Source organism: Lynx canadensis, chromosome B4 (assembly GCF_007474595.2).
Source record: "Lynx canadensis isolate LIC74 chromosome B4, mLynCan4.pri.v2, whole genome shotgun sequence".
Classification (NCBI taxonomy): domain Eukaryota; kingdom Metazoa; phylum Chordata; class Mammalia; order Carnivora; family Felidae; genus Lynx; species Lynx canadensis.
In genome coordinates, this window is record NC_044309.1 from 43,314,927 (window position 1) to 43,337,010 (window position 22,084).

General features: G+C 38.8%; 1 protein-coding gene across 2 annotated transcripts in view; it reads right to left on the bottom strand.

The window, feature by feature from the left end:
* Positions 1–889: 889 nt before the first annotated feature.
* LOC115518323 (ovostatin homolog 2-like) overlaps positions 890–22,084 on the bottom strand; it is a 56,280-nt gene continuing 35,085 nt past the window's right edge. The window contains exons 20-36 of one of the 2 annotated variants that reach the window (XM_030321759.2): positions 21,756–21,885; positions 19,079–19,197; positions 18,092–18,143; positions 17,247–17,330; positions 14,859–15,035; positions 13,987–14,068; positions 13,198–13,354; positions 10,422–10,496; positions 9,528–9,693; positions 8,061–8,272; positions 6,906–7,115; positions 6,111–6,235; positions 4,926–5,016; positions 4,262–4,330; positions 2,404–2,506; positions 1,622–1,697; positions 890–1,184 (exon numbers count right to left, since the gene is read on the bottom strand). In XM_030321759.2, coding sequence (XP_030177619.1) covers positions 1,645–1,697; positions 2,404–2,506; positions 4,262–4,330; positions 4,926–5,016; positions 6,111–6,235; positions 6,906–7,115; positions 8,061–8,272; positions 9,528–9,693; positions 10,422–10,496; positions 13,198–13,354; positions 13,987–14,068; positions 14,859–15,035; positions 17,247–17,330; positions 18,092–18,143; positions 19,079–19,197; positions 21,756–21,885 — 1,905 coding nt within the window. In that variant the 3' untranslated portion in view covers positions 890–1,184; positions 1,622–1,644. The remainder of the gene's footprint in view (positions 1,185–1,621; positions 1,698–2,403; positions 2,507–4,261; positions 4,331–4,925; positions 5,017–6,110; positions 6,236–6,905; positions 7,116–8,060; positions 8,273–9,527; positions 9,694–10,421; positions 10,497–13,197; positions 13,355–13,986; positions 14,069–14,858; positions 15,036–17,246; positions 17,331–18,091; positions 18,144–19,078; positions 19,198–21,755; positions 21,886–22,084) is intronic. The other variant, XM_030321760.1, reaches the window with a different exon arrangement.

Below are 22,084 nucleotides of genomic sequence, written 5' to 3' on the forward strand. Positions count from 1 at the left end.
CATGTTTTGGTAAAACAAGCGAACTGAGAAGGTATAAAGCAATTCTTAACCCAATGAAATAAACTTTTGTCGCACCACCTGTGGACTCACCCCAACAGTGTATGATGAATCAATTAATAAACATTTAGTAAGGGCCCAGTTGTAATTGAGGCACTGTGAGCAATATACATTGGGCAGAGATACTACAAAAATAAGTTTAACCATTTTCTTTTAAAACACTATATTTTTAATTTTGGGGGTACTGGTAGAGTCCAGGATACTCTGTTTCCATTTTTTTTTTTTCAGCTCAGCAACTGGAAAATTTATCTGTATCTTTTTCTTACTTGTAGTAGTAGCTCAGCAGAGTCATAAGCCTGTATTAATCAGTATAATAAATTAATTTTTCAAAAGATCAAATGCCATTGGACTTCCCTCTCAATTATATAAAGGAAATTAATAAATCCATCAATTAATTTGTGACTTTCTAAGTACTTTTCCCCTTATTCTCTGATGATCTTTCATGGAGAAGAGTCTGTGTGTTTTGTGTTGCCTGTGTTTCTTTTATTTCCTTGAGCCCATATGAAGTCCTCTTTAACTTCATCTCTTTCCCTCACGTCCACTGACCCTGGCTTTCCTGCTCTTTCTCTGGATATTGGAGGATCCCATAGTCTGTACACCATAGCGTCTAGAAACTTGACTTCAGAATTGACACCAGTAAAGAAAATTATGAGAGCCGCTATCAAAGAAAGTCCTAAGTTTCCCAGGATGAAAATTACATATAATGTACTGAAAGGAGAGAAACTCACAGACTCAGATGAGAAATGAAAGCATTTTATAGGACAATTAAAAATACAATCTGATAAGAAGTCACAGAAGACTGTGGTCTCTTCTTTTAAAAATTTTTTTTTTTCAACGTTTATTTATTTTTGGGACAGAGAGAGACAGAGCATGAACGGGGGAGGGGCAGAGAGAGAGGGAACACAGAATCGGAAACAGGCTCCAGGCTCCGAGCCATCAGCCCAGAGCCTGACGCGGGGCTCGAACTCACGGACTGCGAGATCGTGACCTGGCTGAAGTCGGACGCTTAACCGACTGCGCCACCCAGGCGCCCCGACTGTGGTCTCTTCAATATGGGAGGTGATGCATGGCTTTCTTCCAGGTTTGATACAGAAAGATGAGTTTATTCAAAGTAAATAGCTTTCCATCTGGAATTTAAAAACATAGGTTAAACAATAAATAACTGTGTGTGCATAGAGAGAGAGATAGATAGATGATAGATAGATGGATAGATAGGTATAGACATTGCTGAACAAACATACATATATACACACACACATCTAATCTATACGTGAATGTGTATAAATGTATGCGTATCTATATTTGATGACTTATCAACTTATAAAACAAAGATGAGAGGCTTTAAAAAATGAGTCATGTACAAAAGCCACGTATACAGCTGGAAATTCTTTAAAGCTATTTTAAAGAAAGAAATAAAATCTTATTGACTATCAAGATACTCATTTAGTACACATAGCTACTCAAACCCTGTGACATATGGCAGACTTCCCTTTGTTTCATCTATTGTTTTTATCTTTTTAGGCTTTCGTTGCAGATATATTTTCAATATTTGTAATTTCCTTACCTTTTCCGGTGCTTTGTTTTTTCTCACGAGGAATCTGAAACGCTGTTGATGTTGTAAGTAACAAGGGCATATTCATCTGGAAAATAAAGAGAAAGTCCGCCCCTTATTAAGTTTCCTACTTTCTATAATCAGATTATGTCAGACTATATAGATACATTAGGTCTTATCTTTCCAATAATTTTGTTAAGACGGTCAATCACTTCTCCATTTTCTAAATCCAAAAATATCGTATTAAAGTTTAAAGCGCTTGATGAAGTACATTCAATTAGTAAAGGACAGGAGCAGGAATTCAAATGCTACTTGACAAATTTCATGTGACATTCAATGAGAAACTAATAGCACTGAGCTTCCATGGAAAATTTTTATGGTCCTTACAACATCTTAGCAACTGTTTTGGAACCTAATCTATCAAGAGTTTTCTATAACATTTCAGAGTATTGTCCACTCTCCTTCTCAAATCAAAGTCCATAAAGGTAGCACGAAATGGTAAGGGCAACAAAGAGACTGGAAGTGTCGAATGATTTGTATTTCAAGTTAAAGGGGCGCTTTCTCACACTATGTCAAAAAGATTCTAGGTGCCAAAAATCTTTGGTAACTCGAAAATGGCCCAGTCTGAATATATAACAGGGAGGGCAAAAAAGCAATATAGAAAGTAAAACCAGTTACTGTTTAGTATTTGATGACTGAGGTTGATTTCGGAAAATTTAGTGGCTCAGGGAGTCTTAGATCTAGATATCATGGTCATGTTCAGTAGCTTTAGGGCAAGGGCGTTGCTTGCCTACCTTTTTCATAATAATCATAGACCATAACTGGGGCTGGCTGTATGTTGGACACGAGGTTGCTTTGCTCAACAGAGAAAGTAAAACTGTTCACTGTACCAAAAACCTAGAAAGATACAAATGGTAAATACATCAGGTCTACATCACACGAGGACGCAAATGATAAATACATTAGGTACAAATACATCAGCAGTTCTGCAAAAAGAAAGTCACTGAGCAAATCATATCCAGAAGTTCATGATTTACCTAATTAAATAGAACTAGGGTATCAGGAATGGATAAAGAAATTGTGGTTTATATACACAATGGAGTACTACGTGGCAATGAGAAAGAACGAAATATGGCCCTTTGTAGCAACATGGATGGAACTGGAGAGTGTGATGCTAAGTGAAATAAGCCATACAGAGAAAGACAGATACCATATAGTTTCACTCTTATGTGGATCCTGAGAAACTGAACAGAAACCCACGGGGGAGGGGAAGGAAAAAAAAAAGAGGTTAGAGTGGAAGAGAGCCAAAGCATAAGAGACTCTTAAAAACTGAGAACAAACTGAGGGTCGATGGGGGGTGGGAGGGAGGGGAGGGTGGGTGACGGGTATTGAGGAGGGCACCTTTTGGGATGAGCACTGGGTGTCGTATGGAAACCAATTTGACAATAAACTTCATATATTGAAAAAAAAAAGAACTAGGGTATCAGTATCTTACATAATGACAAAATCATGTGTTAGGTGACATTAAATTATAAGAAATTTGAAGTCCCATTGCTTATATTGAAGTGAAAGAAATCTAGTTCAGAGCATTAGTGTAATGTAGGCATTTATGTGAAAGGTAATGATGTACACATAGAAAGGACGACTCTAAAACTCATGCCAGCCTTTGTTGGGAGTTCCTGTTAAACTCTACATGAATTCTACATCGACTCTGTGTCCATACTATGTTAGATGCTGTGAGGAATGAAAAACAGGAAAATGATATTGCTGACTTGAGTCATTCTAGTAAAGTAGCTAAAGCATATTATGAACACGCTTGTTAACTCTTACTATCTAGTGATATTTAGATATCATTAAATATGTTAAATATCTAATGACATTTAGAGTTAAGAGGGAGAAGTGGGAATGGAAGAACACTGAGCATCTTTAATGTCCCATATTTTTTTTTTTTTTTTTTTTTTATTTAAATTTTTTTTTTTTTTTCAACGTTTATTTATTTTGGGACAGAGAGAGACAGAGCATGAACGGGGGAGGGGCAGAGAGAGAGGGAGACACAGAATCGGAAACAGGCTCCAGGCTCTGAGCCATCAGCCCAGAGCCTGACGCGGGGCTCGAACTCCCGGACCGCGAGATCGTGACCTGGCTGAAGTCGGACGCTTAACCGACTGCGCCACCCAGGCGCCCCTAATGTCCCATATTTTCTAATAAACCCCATCAGATATACAGTTGACCCTCGAACAACATGGAGGTTAAGAGTACCGACCTCTTGTGCAGTTGAAAATCTGCATATATATTTTGACTGCCCAGAACTTAACTATTAATAGCCTCCTGTTGAAGAGAAGCCTTACCTATAACATAAACAGTTAACATATATTTTGTATGTTATATCATATGCTGTATTCTTACATTAAATCTATAGAAAATGTTATTAAGAAAATCATAAGGAAGAGAGAATATACTTACAGTATTGTATTGCATTTATAAAAAAAAGAATCCTTGTGTAAATGGACCCATGCAGTTCAAACCTGTGTCATTCAAAGGTCAACTGGATAAAAATTCATATATGTATCAATAAAATACAAGCATCCAATTACCTTCAGACAACAAAAGAAAGCCACGGAAGAAAAAAAAAACAATTATTGCTCAACTTACACTTTCCAAGTAGAAAAGAACATGATCATTCTTGACTTCAGCCTTCATCACTTGGCCATTATTTTCAAGCTTTAAAGAAATTGGCAGGGAGGGATGGAGAATAGATATTAAAGAATATCTTCTAGTATTGAATGTTTCATGCTTTTTACTTAACTGACTGTCAGGAATCCATTTTATGGATGTTCCTTTATGCCATGATATTTTTTAAAGTTTATTTATTTTGAGATAGAGAGAAAGCACAAGTAGAGGAGGGGCAGAGAGTGAGAGAGAGAGAGAAAGGAGAGAGCGAGGATGCCAAGCACGCTCCTCACCACCAGCGTGGAGCCCGATGCAGGGCTCGAACTCATGAACTGTGAGATCATGACCTGAGCTGAAATCAGATGCTTAACCAATTGAGACACCTAGGTGTTCCATGCCATGATATTTTTATAAACACAAGTAGGAACTAAATAAAGAAATTAATTATGAACTATGGGAAAAAAATGACTTCTAATTGCTACAAAGTAAGAACACCGTCCCTCCAGTGTGACAGCAAAAACAAACAAATGAACTCTGAATATATTTGTTTAAAGGAAGAATTGCACGATTTTGTTTTGCTAATGAATTATTCCATGTATACACTATAGCCTTTTCTGTGCTCAAGTTTTAGGCTTCTATTATTTACCTCCTCAATAGATGCCATGACTGGAGTAAATCCTGACAGCATTTTGACGTCAACAAGGACCATATTGGAGTTATTGCGGATTCCAGTATATCTGAAATTTAAAAACAAACACAAGTTGAGACAACTGTCTGGAGAAGTGACCTATATTAAGGCAAGGATGATGGAGACGTAGATATCAACTGTCTGTACGTCTGGAGCAAAGGCAAGAACTGAAGAGGGAACAGGGTGAAGAAAGTCATTCTCAAACATCTGAGAATAGGCACTACTAGAATAATAATGGATGAGAAGATACAAAGGAGCGTAATTTGGAGTAAAGAGTGAATTACCTGGACCCAGAATCTCTCCAATCTCTTTTAAGTTTACCTGAGGCCTCAAAATCATAAATTTTAAACCAAGCTGATAAATTTATATGACATATACTTATGTTAGCCTTAGATTTGCACAATACTTAAAGGATATCTTTGGAAAGCAAGATGTTGGCAGAATCATAGAGTAGTCATGCCCTGACTATTAGATTATGTCCCTGACTCTGGACAGCATTGTTTGGACATGAAGTTGAGGGTTCCACAGCGTATGTAGTTCTTATCTTAGCCCTGACGTTTAAAAGATTTTCATTCGGAAATCCTAAGAAAAATCCCCCAAACTAATTTTACTCGGTGTTTCTCCACATATTAACTAGGATTAAAGCTCTCTGGCATCGATAAATTATATTTTAATTCAAGAGAATGATTTTGTCTACTCCAAATAATAAAAATCTAAAATTTTGCTCTGCATAGTTAGAGAACCAGTATTTGTAAGTTTCCTTGTACTGGCCCCACTGTGTGGTCTTCAGGAGGAAAAAAAAATAGTATCTCTGTTGCCCGAATCTGACAGATCTTACACACACACACACACACACACACCACACATACACACACACAAATGGGAGCATTGCTGGAATATATTTCCAGCAGAAGCTTTCAAATTTATACTTGCCTATAATACAAATCATACTTGCATAAGTACTAAACTGGTGTGTACAGAGAGAGCTATAAAGTAACTATGCTGTAGAAATATCACCACCAACCTATGAACTCATCGTGGTTGCCATCATTAATATTTATTTTGCTACTATTTAAAATAATTATTGTTTGATCTATCGCCCTCTGTCTAAGCTGGGAGTTGATGTCAAAATGGGACACTCACTTGAGGGTTACAGTCAGGTTAAAATGGCTCTGGAATGTATCTGATGAGTTTTTCTTTGTCATTTCCAAGGAAAGGGAAAATCCAGATGCCTTCTTAGGTAGGAGTACGTTATACCTCAGGGTAGCCTAACAAGAAAAGCAAATCGTAAGAAAATCATAAGACAAATTTATCCTGAAGTAAAAATTGAAGGACTTCTGTTTCCTCTATTTTTAAATTTAATTTTTTAAACGTTTATTTGTTTTTGAGAGAGAGACAGAGCGTGAGCAGGGGAGGGGCAGAGAGAGAGAGGGAGACACAGAATCCAAAGGAGGCTCCAGGCTCCGAGCTGTCAGCACAGAGCCCGACGTGGGGCGCGAACTCACAAACTGTGAGTTCATGACCTGAGCTGAAGTCAGGCGCTCAACCAACTGAGCCACCCAGGCACCCCCCTTCTATATTTATTTCTAATGCACTTTATTTTATATCTTTACCATCAGGGAATAAGGCTAAATGTAATTGTTCAGTTTTCAGAAGATGTAAGAACCTTTACATAATTTAATGGAAATATCGGAATTCTTTCTAACAGTGACATTCCTCGAGAAACTTCTCAGTTACCCAGCTATCTTTAGTTGTAAGTGTCTCTTCATAAAATAACTTGCATTTTCAGCTTTTGATTAGAAAATATCAATGAGAGAAAGAATGGAGATAATAATGAAAATATAAAACGGTAAAATAACACTCTATCTATAACTAAAAGGATAGTCTGGCTTTTTAACTGGCAAATATTTATCTCTGCCTCAGGTAGATTGCTATTACCTGGATAAACGTACAACCTTGTCCTTCCACATCTACTGTATATTGTCCATGTGCTTTTGTTAGTTCGGAACGCTGGACCAGTAAGCGATTGTCACTGTTAACCTGGAAAATCTCACTGGATTCTTCACTGCGAAAGGTGACGGTGTTTTGGTCATCAGAAAAGGTTAACTTCATGTAGCGGGTCATGGCAAGAAGACAGACTGCGGTGTCCTGCAAAGAACAGTAGAAGCCAAGATCTAAGTTCTGTTATGTTGCAATATTAGTCATCACTTGACCATGAACTTTAAATCAATCCGTAAAAATATCCCTAAGACAGGTCAACGGACCAAGAAACAAATCTTAAGTCATAGGAAGATACATTTGCTTATGCAATGATTGCCATTTAATCTTCTTCAACCCATCTTAATTAGATGTTCGTTTAAAGGATTTAATGCAATGTAGTCTCTGTTGTTGAAAATAGTGTCAAATCTTTTCTAAACATTAAGGTTCTATGTACTTTGGCTGCCTTGGATAATGCTTATGCCCAACAATCTTCAAGAAAAGGAGTCAGAATCAGAAAAGGATGTTGGGAGATTCACTAACATATGATTTTATTCAGATACTAAGACTAAAGCAAAGAAAATAAGGAGGGAAGTAACAATTTCCTTCATAGGAATGAAACGGCATTTCTTTGAATTTTACTTTTTTTCCTGTTAAGGAAAGACATAAGCCACTGTTTTGTATACCCATTTCTTTTGTTACTCCTTACTTCCATTTGTTTTTCCCAATGCGTACACCACATAAATAGAGAGAAATTTTTTTTCTTGGTCTATATGTAGTATCATAGTATTATTGGATATCTAACATCATCAAGACTCTGGTACTTACGGTAACAATCCCTTCTAGACTTATATTCTACTTTTACTGTGCAAATGGAGGTAAAAATCAGTCACAAATTCCTTGAACAGAGGCCTTAGTTTACTCATCTGTATATGAAGAATTCTTGGTAGAGTCTCTGTTGCACAAGAACTGCCCAACAAATCGTTGGGCATACACAATATCAAATATTCTTCATCTCAGAAGGTATTTTCTATGATTACCTTTGCTACCCAGATTATTGAAGGCTAGCATCTTTCGCATGAAACATATGATTAATATCAGGCCCATGTCAATCACCTGAGTGGAGGAGAAACCCCCATGGGAATTCATCTGCTGGGCAAGCCACTGCACAATTTTACTCGCATAGGTGAGATCAGGAGTTTTCTTGGAAAGAACAGCCAAGAGCACATAACAAGTCTTCTCAGTCTCAGCAGAAGGCGCATGAGGAATAAAGAACAGGGATGCTTCTGTCTTGGGTTTCTTTGCTCGTTCCCAGTATATGACATTATCTAAGGAAAAGGAAGAATTTTCACATAGTCCCTATAAATACCGCTGATTACACATAAGAACAGTGCGACTTCCATTTCTGACCTCTGCTGTGGGTTGAGATGTGTTTTCTCAAAATTCACATATTGAAGCCCTAATCTCCAGTACCTCTGAATGTGACTTTCTTTGGAGATGGGGCCTTTAAAGAGGTGATTCAGTGAAAATGACACTGTTAACGTGGGCTCTACTCCAGTGTGACTAGTATTCCAATAAGAGGGGAAAATTTGGATACACAGAAGGGACACCAGACAGACAGGTGCACAGAAGAACGCCCGTGTGAAGACAGAGGGAGAATATGCCCATCTATAAGCCAAGAAGAGAAACCTCACTTGTTGATACCTTGATCTTGGACTTTAAACCTCTAGAACTGTGAGATAATAAATTTCTGTTGTTTCAGCCACCTAGTCTGCAGTGTTTTGTTATGGCAGTCTTAGAAAACCCATATAGCTTCCAACAGCAATTCCCTAAGGTTAAAAGCAGTATGTGATTAAGTCACACAAACAGTAATTTTGGTCGACGGCATGGTCACCATGCTTGATTTTCTCTACTTCACTCATTGGAAAAGAAACTAACAGAAAGGAGAAAGAGGGAAATAGAAAACGTGTAACGTTCTTGATTTTATTTTTATTGTTTTAAAACTTTTTAAATTTTAAATTCAATTTTGTAATTTTAGAAGGGCAGAGGGACAGAGAGAGAGAGAGAGGGAGAGAGAATCTTAAGCAAGCTCTGCGCTCAGCAGGGCTTGATCCCTTGACTCCAGAATCAGGATCTGACCCGAAATCAAGAGTTGGATGCTCAACTGACTGAGCCAACAGGTGCCCTATGTAATGTTCTTTATTTTTTTTTTAATTTTTTTTTCAACATTTATTTATTTTTGGGACAGAGAGAGACAGAGCATGAACGGGGGAGGGGCAGAGAGAGAGGGAGACACAGAATCGGAAACAGGCTCCAGGCTCTGAGCCATCAGCCCAGAGCCCGACTCGGGGCTCGAACTCACGGACCGCGAGATCGTGACCTGGCTGAAGTCGGACGCTTAACCGACTGCGCCACCCAGGCGCCCCTGTAATGTTCTTTAAAGATAAAGGGGAGGCGAGAAATTCCACAAGCGAAATGGAAGCAGACCAGTGAAGACATGGGTTCCTATTATGATTCTAAGTAAGTTGCATTTCTTTATTCTCAAGGCCATCCTCATTAGTAAGAGTGACTAATAATACTTACTTGTTTTGGTAGCAGATTGATCCAGGATCTGGAGTAAGGATTCCATTTGCTCCTCTTTTTCAGCTAATGCAAAAGCGTAAGCTAGAATTGCATGATTATAGCCATTAGTGACCCCGTGTTGAAGTGCTTCCTCTAGGCAAAAGAGCCCGTCTCGTAGAGCAGGAAACTAGTCAAGGCGAAGAATAATATATTTTAAAATAATACCTGAATACTTTATAAGCTTGCTGACTATTTAAACTAATCATTCTGTAAAATGTATACAATATGTCCTTGAAGTATATTTTACATATAAACTTATTCATATACACGTGTGTGTGATAGTTCATAAATATTGTTAAAATTCAGTTTTAATGACAATATTAATGTTTGGGAAATAAAAGCTAAGTAATATGCATTATATTTCTAAGGATGCTCTTCGAGATATACTAGTGACTAAAAATTCCTGCTATTTCACTTAGTTCAGGAATAGATTTTTCAGTCAGATAATCTGAATTTGGGATTGGGGGGTAGCCAATATGATCACACTTAAGTTGAAAATGTTTACATACTAAACTGGTTTGACAAACAGACTCTTCGGTTACGTCTACACCTAAAACAGGACTTCTTAACCTGAAATTCATGGCTGAACATAAGGAGATATCTCAATACCTGAAATGGCATGAAAAGCTTGCGGATGTGTGCCTATGTGCATTTTCCCTAGAGAAAAACGCAAGCGTTCATCAGAGGTTTCTATGAATCAGAAAAACTTTGAGCAGCTTTAACTTAAGGAGGGGTAATGAATTAAATGCTCTCCCGATGTTTTGTTCAGTCTAAGGATTTCAAATCGCTCTGAACCCATAACGCATTTAATGTGCATTCAACTGGCTGGAACTCAAGGATGATAAGAATCCGTACGGTGAAATTGAGTCCAGCTTCAAGGAACGCTCCGACAATATAGGCAGTGAGTAAAACGTCCTCTTCTTCTCCACCCTAAACACAAGGGAACAATTAATCACACAGGATAGTAGACCACACACAAAAAAGAGCTATTCTTCTGAAGTGAAACTAAGTATGCTAGAAACACTGGAACCAATACTCTTATTTATAAAAACATCCTAAATGTAATTTTATTTATTTATTTATTTATTTTTAATTTTTTTTTTTAATGTTTATTTATTTTTGAGACAGAGAGAGACAGAGCATGAACAGGGGAGGGTCAGAGAGAGAGGGAGACACAGAATCTGAAGCAGGCTCCAGGCTCTGAGCTGTCAGCACAGAGCCCGACGCGGGGCCCGAACTCACGGACCGTGAGATCATGACCTGAGCCGAAGTTGGACGCTTAACCGACTGAGCCACCCAGGCGCCCCCTAAATGTAATTTTAAAATGAGATGGTTAATAACTATGCTATTGGAGTGAGAATCCATCAAGATTCATTACACTAATGAAATAAACAAAAATACAATTAATGTCAAGTACACGAAATGACAATCTGTTTGCATGACCCAGGCTTGAGCATGAATTCCAAATAACTCCCATGGCTCTATTTTCCTTTATTTGTTGTTCATTTGGAAAAACAAATACAGAATTTCTGCTGCCCTCGAGCAGAAGGTTGCTGCGAAGCTGCCTGAACATCCCTGGGGACGTATCCTAGGAGGTAACGATAGTCAGGTCTCAAGGATTCGTAGAGTGTAAAATCAGAAAAGCATCTATAAGTTATGCAATTTGTAAGCTGACAATGCATAAAAATGCAGTGGGGGAACTTGAGCATTAGATAAACCAGCATTCACACAAGAGATTCTGATTCAAAAAGTTAGGAATAAGACACAGGGAAATGAATGGGTGCTCTAATGATATAGGTGCATAGCATTCAGATGGCATTTGAGATCCTCTGATCTGGCATAAACCTCTCAGTTTCTCTATTTAAGCAAAAGGTGACCTCTTTCTTCCTCAGAAAATGAACATCTGAGGAGCTCAGTTTGCAAGGTGCAAATAACTGTAGAAAGGAACACCAAAATAAGCTGTGGGGACCCATTTAAATTATAACAGGTTCTATCACCACTCTCTTGCAGTATGGGTTCTTGTTTTTCTGTTGCTTCTTACTCCTTCCCAACTCAACACACACACACACACACACACACACACACACACACACTGAATCGTGGAAAAGGGATTGGGTAAGATCAGACAAACGGAAGCAGTGATCGGTAACGAGCCCAGTAAGAAGAAAGCTTGCAGAGATGTTTTAGAAAAGAACATACACAATTCTCATTTTCTACATAAGGACAAGAGCTCTTCTCTACCAGGGTGCTCCTATTGTGAAGAAGAGATTTGAAATAATTTAAAGACATTTGTCTAGGGGTGCCTGGGTGGCTCAGCGGGTTAAGTGTCCGACTCCTGATTTTGGCTCAGGTCATGATCTCACGGTTCGTGGGATCGAGCCACAGGTTTGGGCTTTGTGCTGACAGCGCGAGGGCTGTTTGGGATTCTCTCCCCCTCTTTCTCTGTCTCTTTCCTGTTCACGCTTGTGCGTGCTCTCTCTCAAAAACAAACTTTAAAACAGTAAAAAGATAAAGACATTTTTCTACACTACAAACAGTATAACAATTTGAAAAAAATTGCATTAAAATGAAATACCATACAGAGTGGCCATTTGTCCATATTTTGAAGTGGATTAGCTTTAGGTTTCAAATCCAAAAATAGGTGTGGTGACTCTGAACAATAAAGAGGGAAAGCCCCGAATATTTTAGGCGATACTATGGCATGCTAAAAATCATGATCAGGGCTTGTTTTCAGAGGGAAATACAAAGGTTAGGAGAATAAAGAACGTAGAGGACGGAGGGGCACCTCGGTGGCTCAGTCGGCTGAGCGGCTGACTTCGGCTCAGGTCATGATCTCAGTTCAAGCCCCGCATCGGGTTCTGTGCTGACAGCTCAGAGCCTGGAGGCTGCTTGAGATTCTGGGTCCCCCTCTCTCTCTGCCCCTCCCCTGCTCATGCTCTCTCTCTCTCTCTCTCTGCCAAAAATAAATAAACATTAAAAAATTAAAAAAAAAAGAATGTAGAGGATGGAATGGAGGTGTACAGGTATCCTCAAAGAAAGGAAAGCAGAAGGGAAAATGCCTAGTGATTTACCTACATATGCACAGGGGAAGGGAAGGGGTGGGTACCTTCAAGGACATAGTTCATCTCATTTGTATTTTGACCTACAGCAACTTAAGCCTTCATCCTTTGACTTGAGAAAACATTGAAAGAGTTTCACTGAAATGCTGTGAATGACTGGATATGCTTCCTGAAAGTTCTTGCCATCCATAAATAGGAATGAATTCCCTAATTAGGGCCCCATTCTTTAACATATTGTCTGACTTTAAATTTATGAATGTTTCCCTTCCAGGTTTCTTTTTTCTTCCTTCTCTCCTATTTTTAGTTTCTCCACTGCAGGAGACCAGTTCTATGGAAGAACTAAAGACCATGAGGCAAACGGCAGGTTCAGGAGGAGTTAGTCTCGCTGTGGTTAACATGCATGCAGGGGAATGAGTCTGTTGACCAATACACCAGGGACCTACAACCCTGGTGGACTCAGAAGGGGTAATATTCCCAGGAAAAATATTCCTGTTCTAGATGAGTTAGACCAGAAGTAGGAAAGGTAGGCAATGCAATGTCGCGAGGAAGGCCTAATTCTGTTCATCTCTCACCTCCCAGGCATTGTTGAAAAGCTTGCCATCACTTTTAAAGCAGCCATCAATTTGCTGTTTGCTTGAAAGCCAGAGCAAGGTCTGTTTTTGAACTTGTTCATCAATGTAAACATATTCCTTCATTTTCTCTAATGTCTTAAAAGTAAGGGCACTGAGCCTGTAATACAAATCACTAGTTAGACAACAGTTAGATAAGAAAGAGACGTCATTTCTCCAACAGGTTCATCAGCATTGTTCCCCCTACAAGAGTGGCTGCGTCTAATTTGGCTCCTGTTGACCGCAAAGAACATTTACTGAGAGTGGATTTTTCCACTGGGTCAGTAAAATGTTGTGAACCTCAATGTGTGAACATAAGCGTAGGTAATTTCCAGCGTGTTTCCACTCAAAATTCTTGTTTTGTGGTTCATTGGATTATCTATACACGGAGACAGAATGGGTTTAATTAGATGCTCTGGGGCCTTCTGGTTTTCCTTTCCTCTCTCCTGAATCTACATGGCTCTCTGAGAAGTGTAGACCAACCTGTGTCATTTGCCACAATGTTAGGCTGTGGCGGTACAGGGGGGTGTCATTAAATGATCAGACTGCTAGGCAAATTGCCACGGTACTTTAGGTATATGGTTGTATTAGAGATAGAACAGTCAAACATTTTAGTCAATGTGATTCATTTCTGTAAAGTCACTTTGAAACTCATTTTGCTTCCAAATCCCACCGAAATCAGCCCCCTCAGACTGTCACAAGCCCTCTTTGGATCACTCTTACATTATTTAAAATAAAATGTTCATCTCTTACCATAGGCTTCCTTTCCGGTTACTCTGCCAAAACACACTATATGAACCATCAAAGTTTTTGAAAGACAACTGCTTTTGATAACCTAAAATAAAAAAAAAAATAGGAAATTAGTTTTTCAAGCTACGAAAATTAGAAGAAAAAGAACAGCATAGCACAAGCCCTGTGTTTGGGTTTTAGACAGACAGAAATTACTAGGAGGATCATTTCAAGTATAATTTCTGAAATTTGTGTTCTCTATCCATAGTGAGAAAAAGTAAGTCATGCTTTACAGGGTTTTAATGACCAGATATGACATGTGACTATGCCTACCTTACTAAGTGGCACTTAACTAATTGTTTAATACCTTTTCCTTAAGGTTAATTTATTTCTGTGATATCTTTCTGGAAAGTAAACCTGGAGAAATTATCCCCTTGGATCTCTCCTTGGTGTCACATTTTGCAAGGTTTGTATATCCTTTTTTTTTTTTTTTTTTACATACAAATCCAGTCACTTCATTACAATGGAATACAATTGGGCAAACGAATACAGAACTTGATGAGTGAGCTATTTATAGCTATTAGTAACAAGCGCAACAAACTAGGTAGGGTGGCACAATGTTCAGATGAAAAAAAAACTGGGCTCATAATTTTAAAAGTTATTGTTCTAATTGGTGAAGCTGAATGACCACATAGATACTGAAGTAAAAAGAAAAAATAGCTAGGACTCAGCACCTCAGTTGGGGGTCCAGACCCACTATTATGGGTCAAAAATAAATACCTACCTGCCCCCCCCCCCCCCACGAGACCACCTCATAATAATAGCTTTAGGACATCTTGGTATCAGGGACAATTGATTTTATTTATTATGGGTGGAAATTACTCAAATAGTCTCACCGTTAGACAAGAAAAAGAAAGCCTTAGATTTAACTTCCTCGGTCAACTGTTTAGTAGATTGTAGATAGTCTAGGACATAGGTATCCGATGCGAGTAGGGCAATATTCTGCTCTCCACATCCATAGGGCATTTGGAGAAGATTCTCCAGATTCTGCATCGCAAGTCCTAGAATATCCCCTAAAAATAAGAAAAGCAGAAGGTTACCACTGCTTATGGTTGGTACCTCAGCATTAACAACCGCAGATAAAAGACACACAGCGGAAGTAGGAAATATTAAAAATCGCATTACAGTTGTTTTTTAAGGTTTGTTTATTTTTGAGGGAGAGACAGAATACAAGCAGGGGAGGGGCAGAGAGAGAGGGAGACACAGAATCTGAAGCAGACTCTTGGCTCCGAGCTGTCAACACAGAGCCCAACACGGGGCTCGAACTCATGAACCTTGAGATCATGAACTGAGCCAAAGCCAGATGCTTAACTGACTGAGCCACCTTGGTGTCCCTAAAATTGCATTTAAATGGTGGAAACAAGGAACGTTCTCCTGAGGTAATTCCAAAGAGGAGATAGGCGTAGCCGGTGAAGTTAAAGGAGTTTCTGGTATGCAAAATGTTTCTTTTTTGTTTAAATGTTTATTTATTTTTGAGAGGAGGGGGACTCCGAGAGAGAGGAAGACAGAATCCCAAGCAGGTTCCTCACTGTCAGCGCTGAGCCTGACGCGGGGCTCGAACTCACGAACTGCAAGATTATGACCTGAGCCGAAACCAAGAGTTGGGTGCTTAACCGACTGGGCCACCCAGGTGCCCCAAAGCATACAAAATATTTCTGAAAATCTCCTTACCAGAGACAGGGGGAAGTTAGAAAAGTGTGTCTTTGCTTGTTTGCTTGTTAGCTTTTTGAGAAACTGAGCCTGTGAATTATAACTGCAATCCATCCCTCCCACAAAAGCATTAATGTTAGAAAGAGAAGTTTGCCTTTTGTAAAATAGATTTTGCCTGTTACTGAGGAAATTCTCAGCATCTTTACCAGGCAAAGTTTATTCTGATTTTTCAAAGGGGAAATATATAAATATGTATAATATTTCCGATTAATGAGCTATAATAGAAGCCTTTGTTTTCTAAATGGCAGTTATTGTCCAGCAGAACAAGTGTTTCCTAAGGGCATAGATTTGAAAACAGAACCCTCTTATACTGTTGGTAGGAATGCAAACTGGTGCATCTACTCTGGAAAATAGTATCACACACACACACACACACACACACACACACACACACATATATATACATACATATACATATATATACACATATATATACATATATGATGGAATATTACTAAGCCATCAAAAAGAATAAAATATTGCCCTTTGCAATGATGTGGATGGAACTAGAGTGTATTATTCCAAGCAAGCTAAATCAGTCAGAGAAAGACAAATACATTTTTTTCACTCATGTTCACTCATGTGTGACATTTAGGAAAAAAAATGGATGAACATATGGGAAGGGGAAAAGAGAGAGAGAGAGAGGAAAGCAAACCATAAGAGACTCTTTTAAAAATTTTTTAAAATGTTTATTTTTGAGAGAGGCAGAGAGACAGAGTATGAGTGGGGGAGGGGCAGAGAGAGAAGGAGACACAGAATCTGTAGCAGGGTCCAGGCTCTGAGCTGTTAGCCGATGTGGGGCTCGAACTCACAGACTGGGAGATCATGACCTCAGCCCAAGGGGGATGCTCCACCAATTGAGCCACCCAGGTGCTCCAGGGGACTCTTAACAATAGAGAAAACACTAAGGGTTGATGGACAGAGGTGGGGGGGGAATGGGCTAAATGGGTGATAGGTACTAAGGAGGGCACTTGTGAGGAGCACTGAGTGTTATATGTCAGTGATGAATCACTAAATTCTACTCCTCCTGACCAATATTACACTATATGTAGCTAACTAGAATTTTTTTTAATGTTTATTTATTTTGAGAGAGGGAGACAGAGAGAGACAGAACGCTAGTGAGGGAGGGGTAGAGAGAGAGGGAAACACAGAATCTGAAGCAGGCTCCAGGCTCTGAGCTGTCAGCACAGAGCCCAATGTGGGGCTCGAACCCATCAACCACGAGATCACGTCCTGAGCCGAAGTTGGACACTTAATCGACTGAGGCACACAGGTGCTCCTTAACTAACTAGAATTTAAATAAAAAATGTGGAAGAAAAAAAAAGAAAATGGAACCATTCTCCTTTCAGATCCCACTGGAAATAAGCATAGAGAATGACCTTCAACAATCCTTCCCTCCAACTAATAGTTTAGAGAAATCTCTCCATTCTGTTATTTTGAGGATTAATTTTTTTTAAGATCACCTCAATCAAAATTTTCAACTCATTGTGAAAGACAAGATTTAGCCAACTTACTGACAACAGTGAAAAAGGCCCTGGATGATCCTTCTACCACATTGCTTGGCAAGTCCAAAACGACCTGATTGGAGACTTTGGTCCCTAGATGGAAAATATTGATAAAAAAGATAATGTGATAACTTTCTTTTACAGACAATAGCAGCCAGATACGTGGGGCAAACATATTAGGAAACAGATTCCATTATTGACTTTTATTTTGCAAGTTGCTTATTGGAAAGATGAAATTGAAATCTCTGATCTTGTTTAGAATAATAATACATTCAGAGAATGGTGTGTGTGTGTGTGTGTGTGTGTGTGTGTGTGTGTGTATTAGATAATGGCCCTTAGTTTCCATTAGTAGAGTGCCTAAACTCCTTATGTGTGAAAAAAAATGTAAAAGCTACTGACTATGACATATAAAACAGCACACACAGAAGGCAAAGTTTGGAGATTCCCACTAACATCAGATCATCATCAACAAGATGGCCACAAAGCAGGTGACTGAGGGGTGGTGATGTGTCTGTGGGTTGCTTTCTCCCAGTCCCGATCTTCCTCTGTCCAATGCTGTGCAACACATCATATGGCAAGAGGAGCCAAAAAATATGTAAAATGGGAAAACGGGTTGAGGCAGACCAATGTCATAGATGAACTGACAACAAAATTCTCACAAATTATACTTTTGGTTAGCCAAAATTGTACAATGAAGATAGGGGATGAAATAAAATCATCCCCCGTTAGGCACTTAACATGAAATCACTGAAATTACTCAGTGTGGCCAGGGAACTAATGTGTAAGGAAAGGAAATAAGTTGACTTGACAAATTTTCTTTGGGACTAATTTGACCACCTAAAAGAGTCTCTTACCTTGTGTACAGATAAGGAAACTTTGAGTCATTTCTTTTTCAATACCTTCAGGCTGTCAAAGAGTAAACAAAGACAAGCACAAAGTAATGAGTCTGGGGCACCTTCCATGTAGGAAACGTAATCCAGAATCAGCTCAGAGAGGCATGACTGGCCCATGTTTGTCCCCGGGAGATGATCCATTCATTGACCCCTTTTGTTTAAATTTGGAAGTCACTGTGTAGTACAAAGATCTACTTTAGACCCTGTGTTCCCATTGTTCGAACAGAGATAACTTCGATATCATTGTGGGACACTGTCGACCCCCCAATCCCATCCAGCATCTCCAATGACAAATGACAGTATTTTGTGGAGTAGGACCAAGAGGCGAGGTGAGAATTATCTACTGAGAATTGTTAATTCTTTTTGAGGATGATGGGATCTACACCAGAGTGTAGGACAAGTAGATTTGTCTCAGATTTAAGAGTAGGTTAAAAAAAAGGAAGGGAAGGTGCGCCTGGGTGGCTCAGTCGGTTAAGCAACTGACTTCGGCTCAGGTGATGATCTCACGGTTCGTGGGTTCGAGCCCCGCATCGGGCTCTGTGCTGACAGCTCAGAGCCTGGAGCCTGCTTCGGATTCTGTGTTTCCCTCTCTCTCTGCCCCTCCCCCACTTGTGCTCTGTCTCTCTCTCTCTCTCTCAACAATAAATAAAATGTAAAAAAAAAAAATTAAAAAAAAAAGGAAGGGAAGAGCAACAGGTCTACAGGAACCACGAGTTGGGAGCAAGCAAAAAATCATCAAGCCTGTTTCAAATATTAAGCTTTACTATCCTGGGTCAGATATTAATTAAAGAAAGGATGAATTTTCCTGCTGCTTTAATTCATCTAAAATGATATATTTTGTGTCAAAAGTCACTATACTCAATTCATTAAGTATATTCAAGAAGAATGCCTCCCTATATTTAACCCATTGCTTATCGGAAAGAGCCTGACAGTTTTGCATGTACATACCTCCACCAATAGACTTTTGACCACAGTATCTTTCCAGTTTAGATTCTGCTGATCAGCTGCTTCTTTGGGGCAGGCACTACTTTGTCTGGACTCAGCAACTACCGTGATATTCACTTTACCTGGAAAACATTCCTGAATATAAGTTACATTGTTGACCATAGGGCTCTTCTGTAATGGGAAATGGTTAGACTCTACGAACCACATCTTGAATTGGATGAACTGAATACATACGATCATCGTATTTGTGCTTGACCAAAATAATTTGTTCTTTCTCCTGACTGAAGATGATTTGATATGCTCTGTTTTAGCTGTTTCAAGATCCTTATGTTAAATACACGATTCATTATGTAAAACACAAAACAAAGAAACAAACAAAAAGAATCAGATCTAAATACAAACAACCTGATAGTTGCCAGAGGGAAGGGGGTGGGGTAATGGGCAAATTGCGTGAAGGAGAGGGTTCCAGTCATGGAATGAATAAGTCATGGGAATAAAAGGCACAACATGGGGAGTATAGTCAATGACATTGTAGTAGCCTTGTATGGAGACGGATGGTGGTTATACCATAGAGATGTTCAATCACTAAGTTTTACACTTGAAACTAATGTCGCACAGTGTGCCTACTCTACTCAAATAAAAAAGAAGTTAAAAACCAACCCAACAAAAAAAAAATAAATGATTCATTTATTTAATTAAAAAGTAAAATATTTTAAGGAAAAATAATAATTTGCAAAGCCACCAGAGCAAATTCCTTGATAATTGGTTGTCGATAAAGGTTACGTATACCAACATGGGGACAGAACATCAAATAACCAGGGATCCTCACTTTTCCCAAGTTTGAACAAACACAAATAGTAAAATATGACATAGTGGAAAGGGCACTGGATTTAAGTCAGTGCTAGCAAGGAATCCGTTGTTTTTAACTCCCCGTGAATCATGGGTCATGTAATTAAAACTGATCTTCAGTGTCATTGCTTGTGAAAATTGGAAGATTGAAAAAGATAATTCTTTTGGCTTCCTATTACTGTAAGCCTATATACCAATATATATAACCAATTACTGTTCTTGTTTTTACTTGTTGCTGTGTTTTGTTTCATTTGTTTCCTTTTAAGAACGACTTTGATTCTCTATTCTTAGAACTGTGCGCCCCACATAATGCCATAAAACTTACCATAAAAAATGCCAAATAGTATTCTATCTCAATTGCCAGGGTAAGATTTTTGAAGACTTAACTGTAGTCAGAAAAATCGAGAAACAAAATCTAACAGGGAAAGTACTTTTAGTCACACCAACATCACAGGTGAACCAAAATAATCACATAAATAAACTCTTTGCTGCCTGCAATAACACAATGAACATGGAACATGAAATAAAGGAAATTTTAATGACAATTTTTTACATCAGCGATAATGAGTATCATGGATCTGTCACATCCAGCATTTTCTTTACTAGTTTTTTTTTTTTAACTTTCCCTTCCCTTATATTTTCAACAAGATACTTCCAAATTTATTTTTCTATATTGCAGATAACACATGCATGAAGAAAATACTCTTCTCAGTGTCTGATCTCCATCCAAGGGTTCACTGTTTTTGATGTTTCATGATATATCTAGCAAATTTAGAAGTCCTGGCAATCATCATGATTGAGGAGTAATTTTGGTATAGGTGACACTTGTCCACGATGATAGGTGAAGGAGCAAGTTAGAAGTGGAGGACCTGAGCAACATTAATGACAGTATAACCTCCTTTTGGGACAAGACATATGGATTTGATAGATCATGAAAATTGGCATTTCTAGTATATTTAAATCATGTTATGCTTTTATACAAATGAATGGTGGCTTTGCATTAGCAACTGGAAAAGAGATGATCAAAATAGGATTTTTAATTGAAAATTTACAAAGAGGAAGGGCACCTGGGTGGCTCAGTCATGTAAGCGTCTGATTCTGGCTCAGGTCATGATTTCATGGTTCAGGGGTTCCAGTCCCATGTCGGGCTCTGTGCTGATGGCTCAGAGCCTGGATCCTGCTTTGGATTCTATGACTCCTGCTCTCTCTGCCCCTCCCCTGCTTGCGTGCCGTCTCTCTCACAAAAATAAATAAACATTTAAAAAAATTTTTTTTTCAACTTTTTTTTTTTTAATTTTTTTTTTTATTTTTGGGACAGAGAGAGACAGAGCATGAACGGGGGAGGGGCAGAGAGAGAGGGAGACACAGAATCGGAAACAGGCTCCAGGCTCTGAGCCATCAGCCCAGAGCCCGACGCGGGGCTCAAACTCACGGACCGCGAGATCGTGACCTGGCTGAAGTCAGACGCTTAACCGACTGTGCCACCCAGGCGCCCCTTAAAAATTTTTTTTAAAGAAAATTTACAAAAATGAGACTTACAAAATGTGAAGGAGAAAACTATGTTTGTATAGAGGATTTAAGGAAAATAAATGAAGGCTATAAAAGTAGGCTGTTTTTTCCCTACATCTATTTCACCCATCCTGGGGATTAAGACTGCACCTACCATGATGAGACCTGAATAATGTATAGAATTGTTGACTCACTCTATTGTACACCTGACTCTAATATAATGCTTTGTGTTAACTATACTGGAAATAAAAGTAAAGAAAAAAAAAGTTAAAAAACAAAAGGGCTGGTTTTCCATGAGGGATTGGCATACCCATTGACTTACCCAATGTCTTCGGTAGAAGAGTCCAGACATACGTTTTCTTCTCTCCAGCTTGGATAATCTCACTGCCATTGTTTTTAGGGGTGCTGATATTTGCTTCAAAATACTGAGATGATTCCAGCCGGACTGAAATCTGAAAAAAAAAAACCAGTCAAGCAATGAGGGTGGCATTCTAAAAACTTTGCTGCTACGATTCCTCTTCCCATCTTGAGAAAATTAGCCAATTTGCTAGCAAAAAACTATGGGAACAGGTCTTATAACTTGATAGGGCCATTTTTGCATTTGAGAATAAAGAGACTAGGGCAATATTCAAGGAAAATATTGAGAGATCT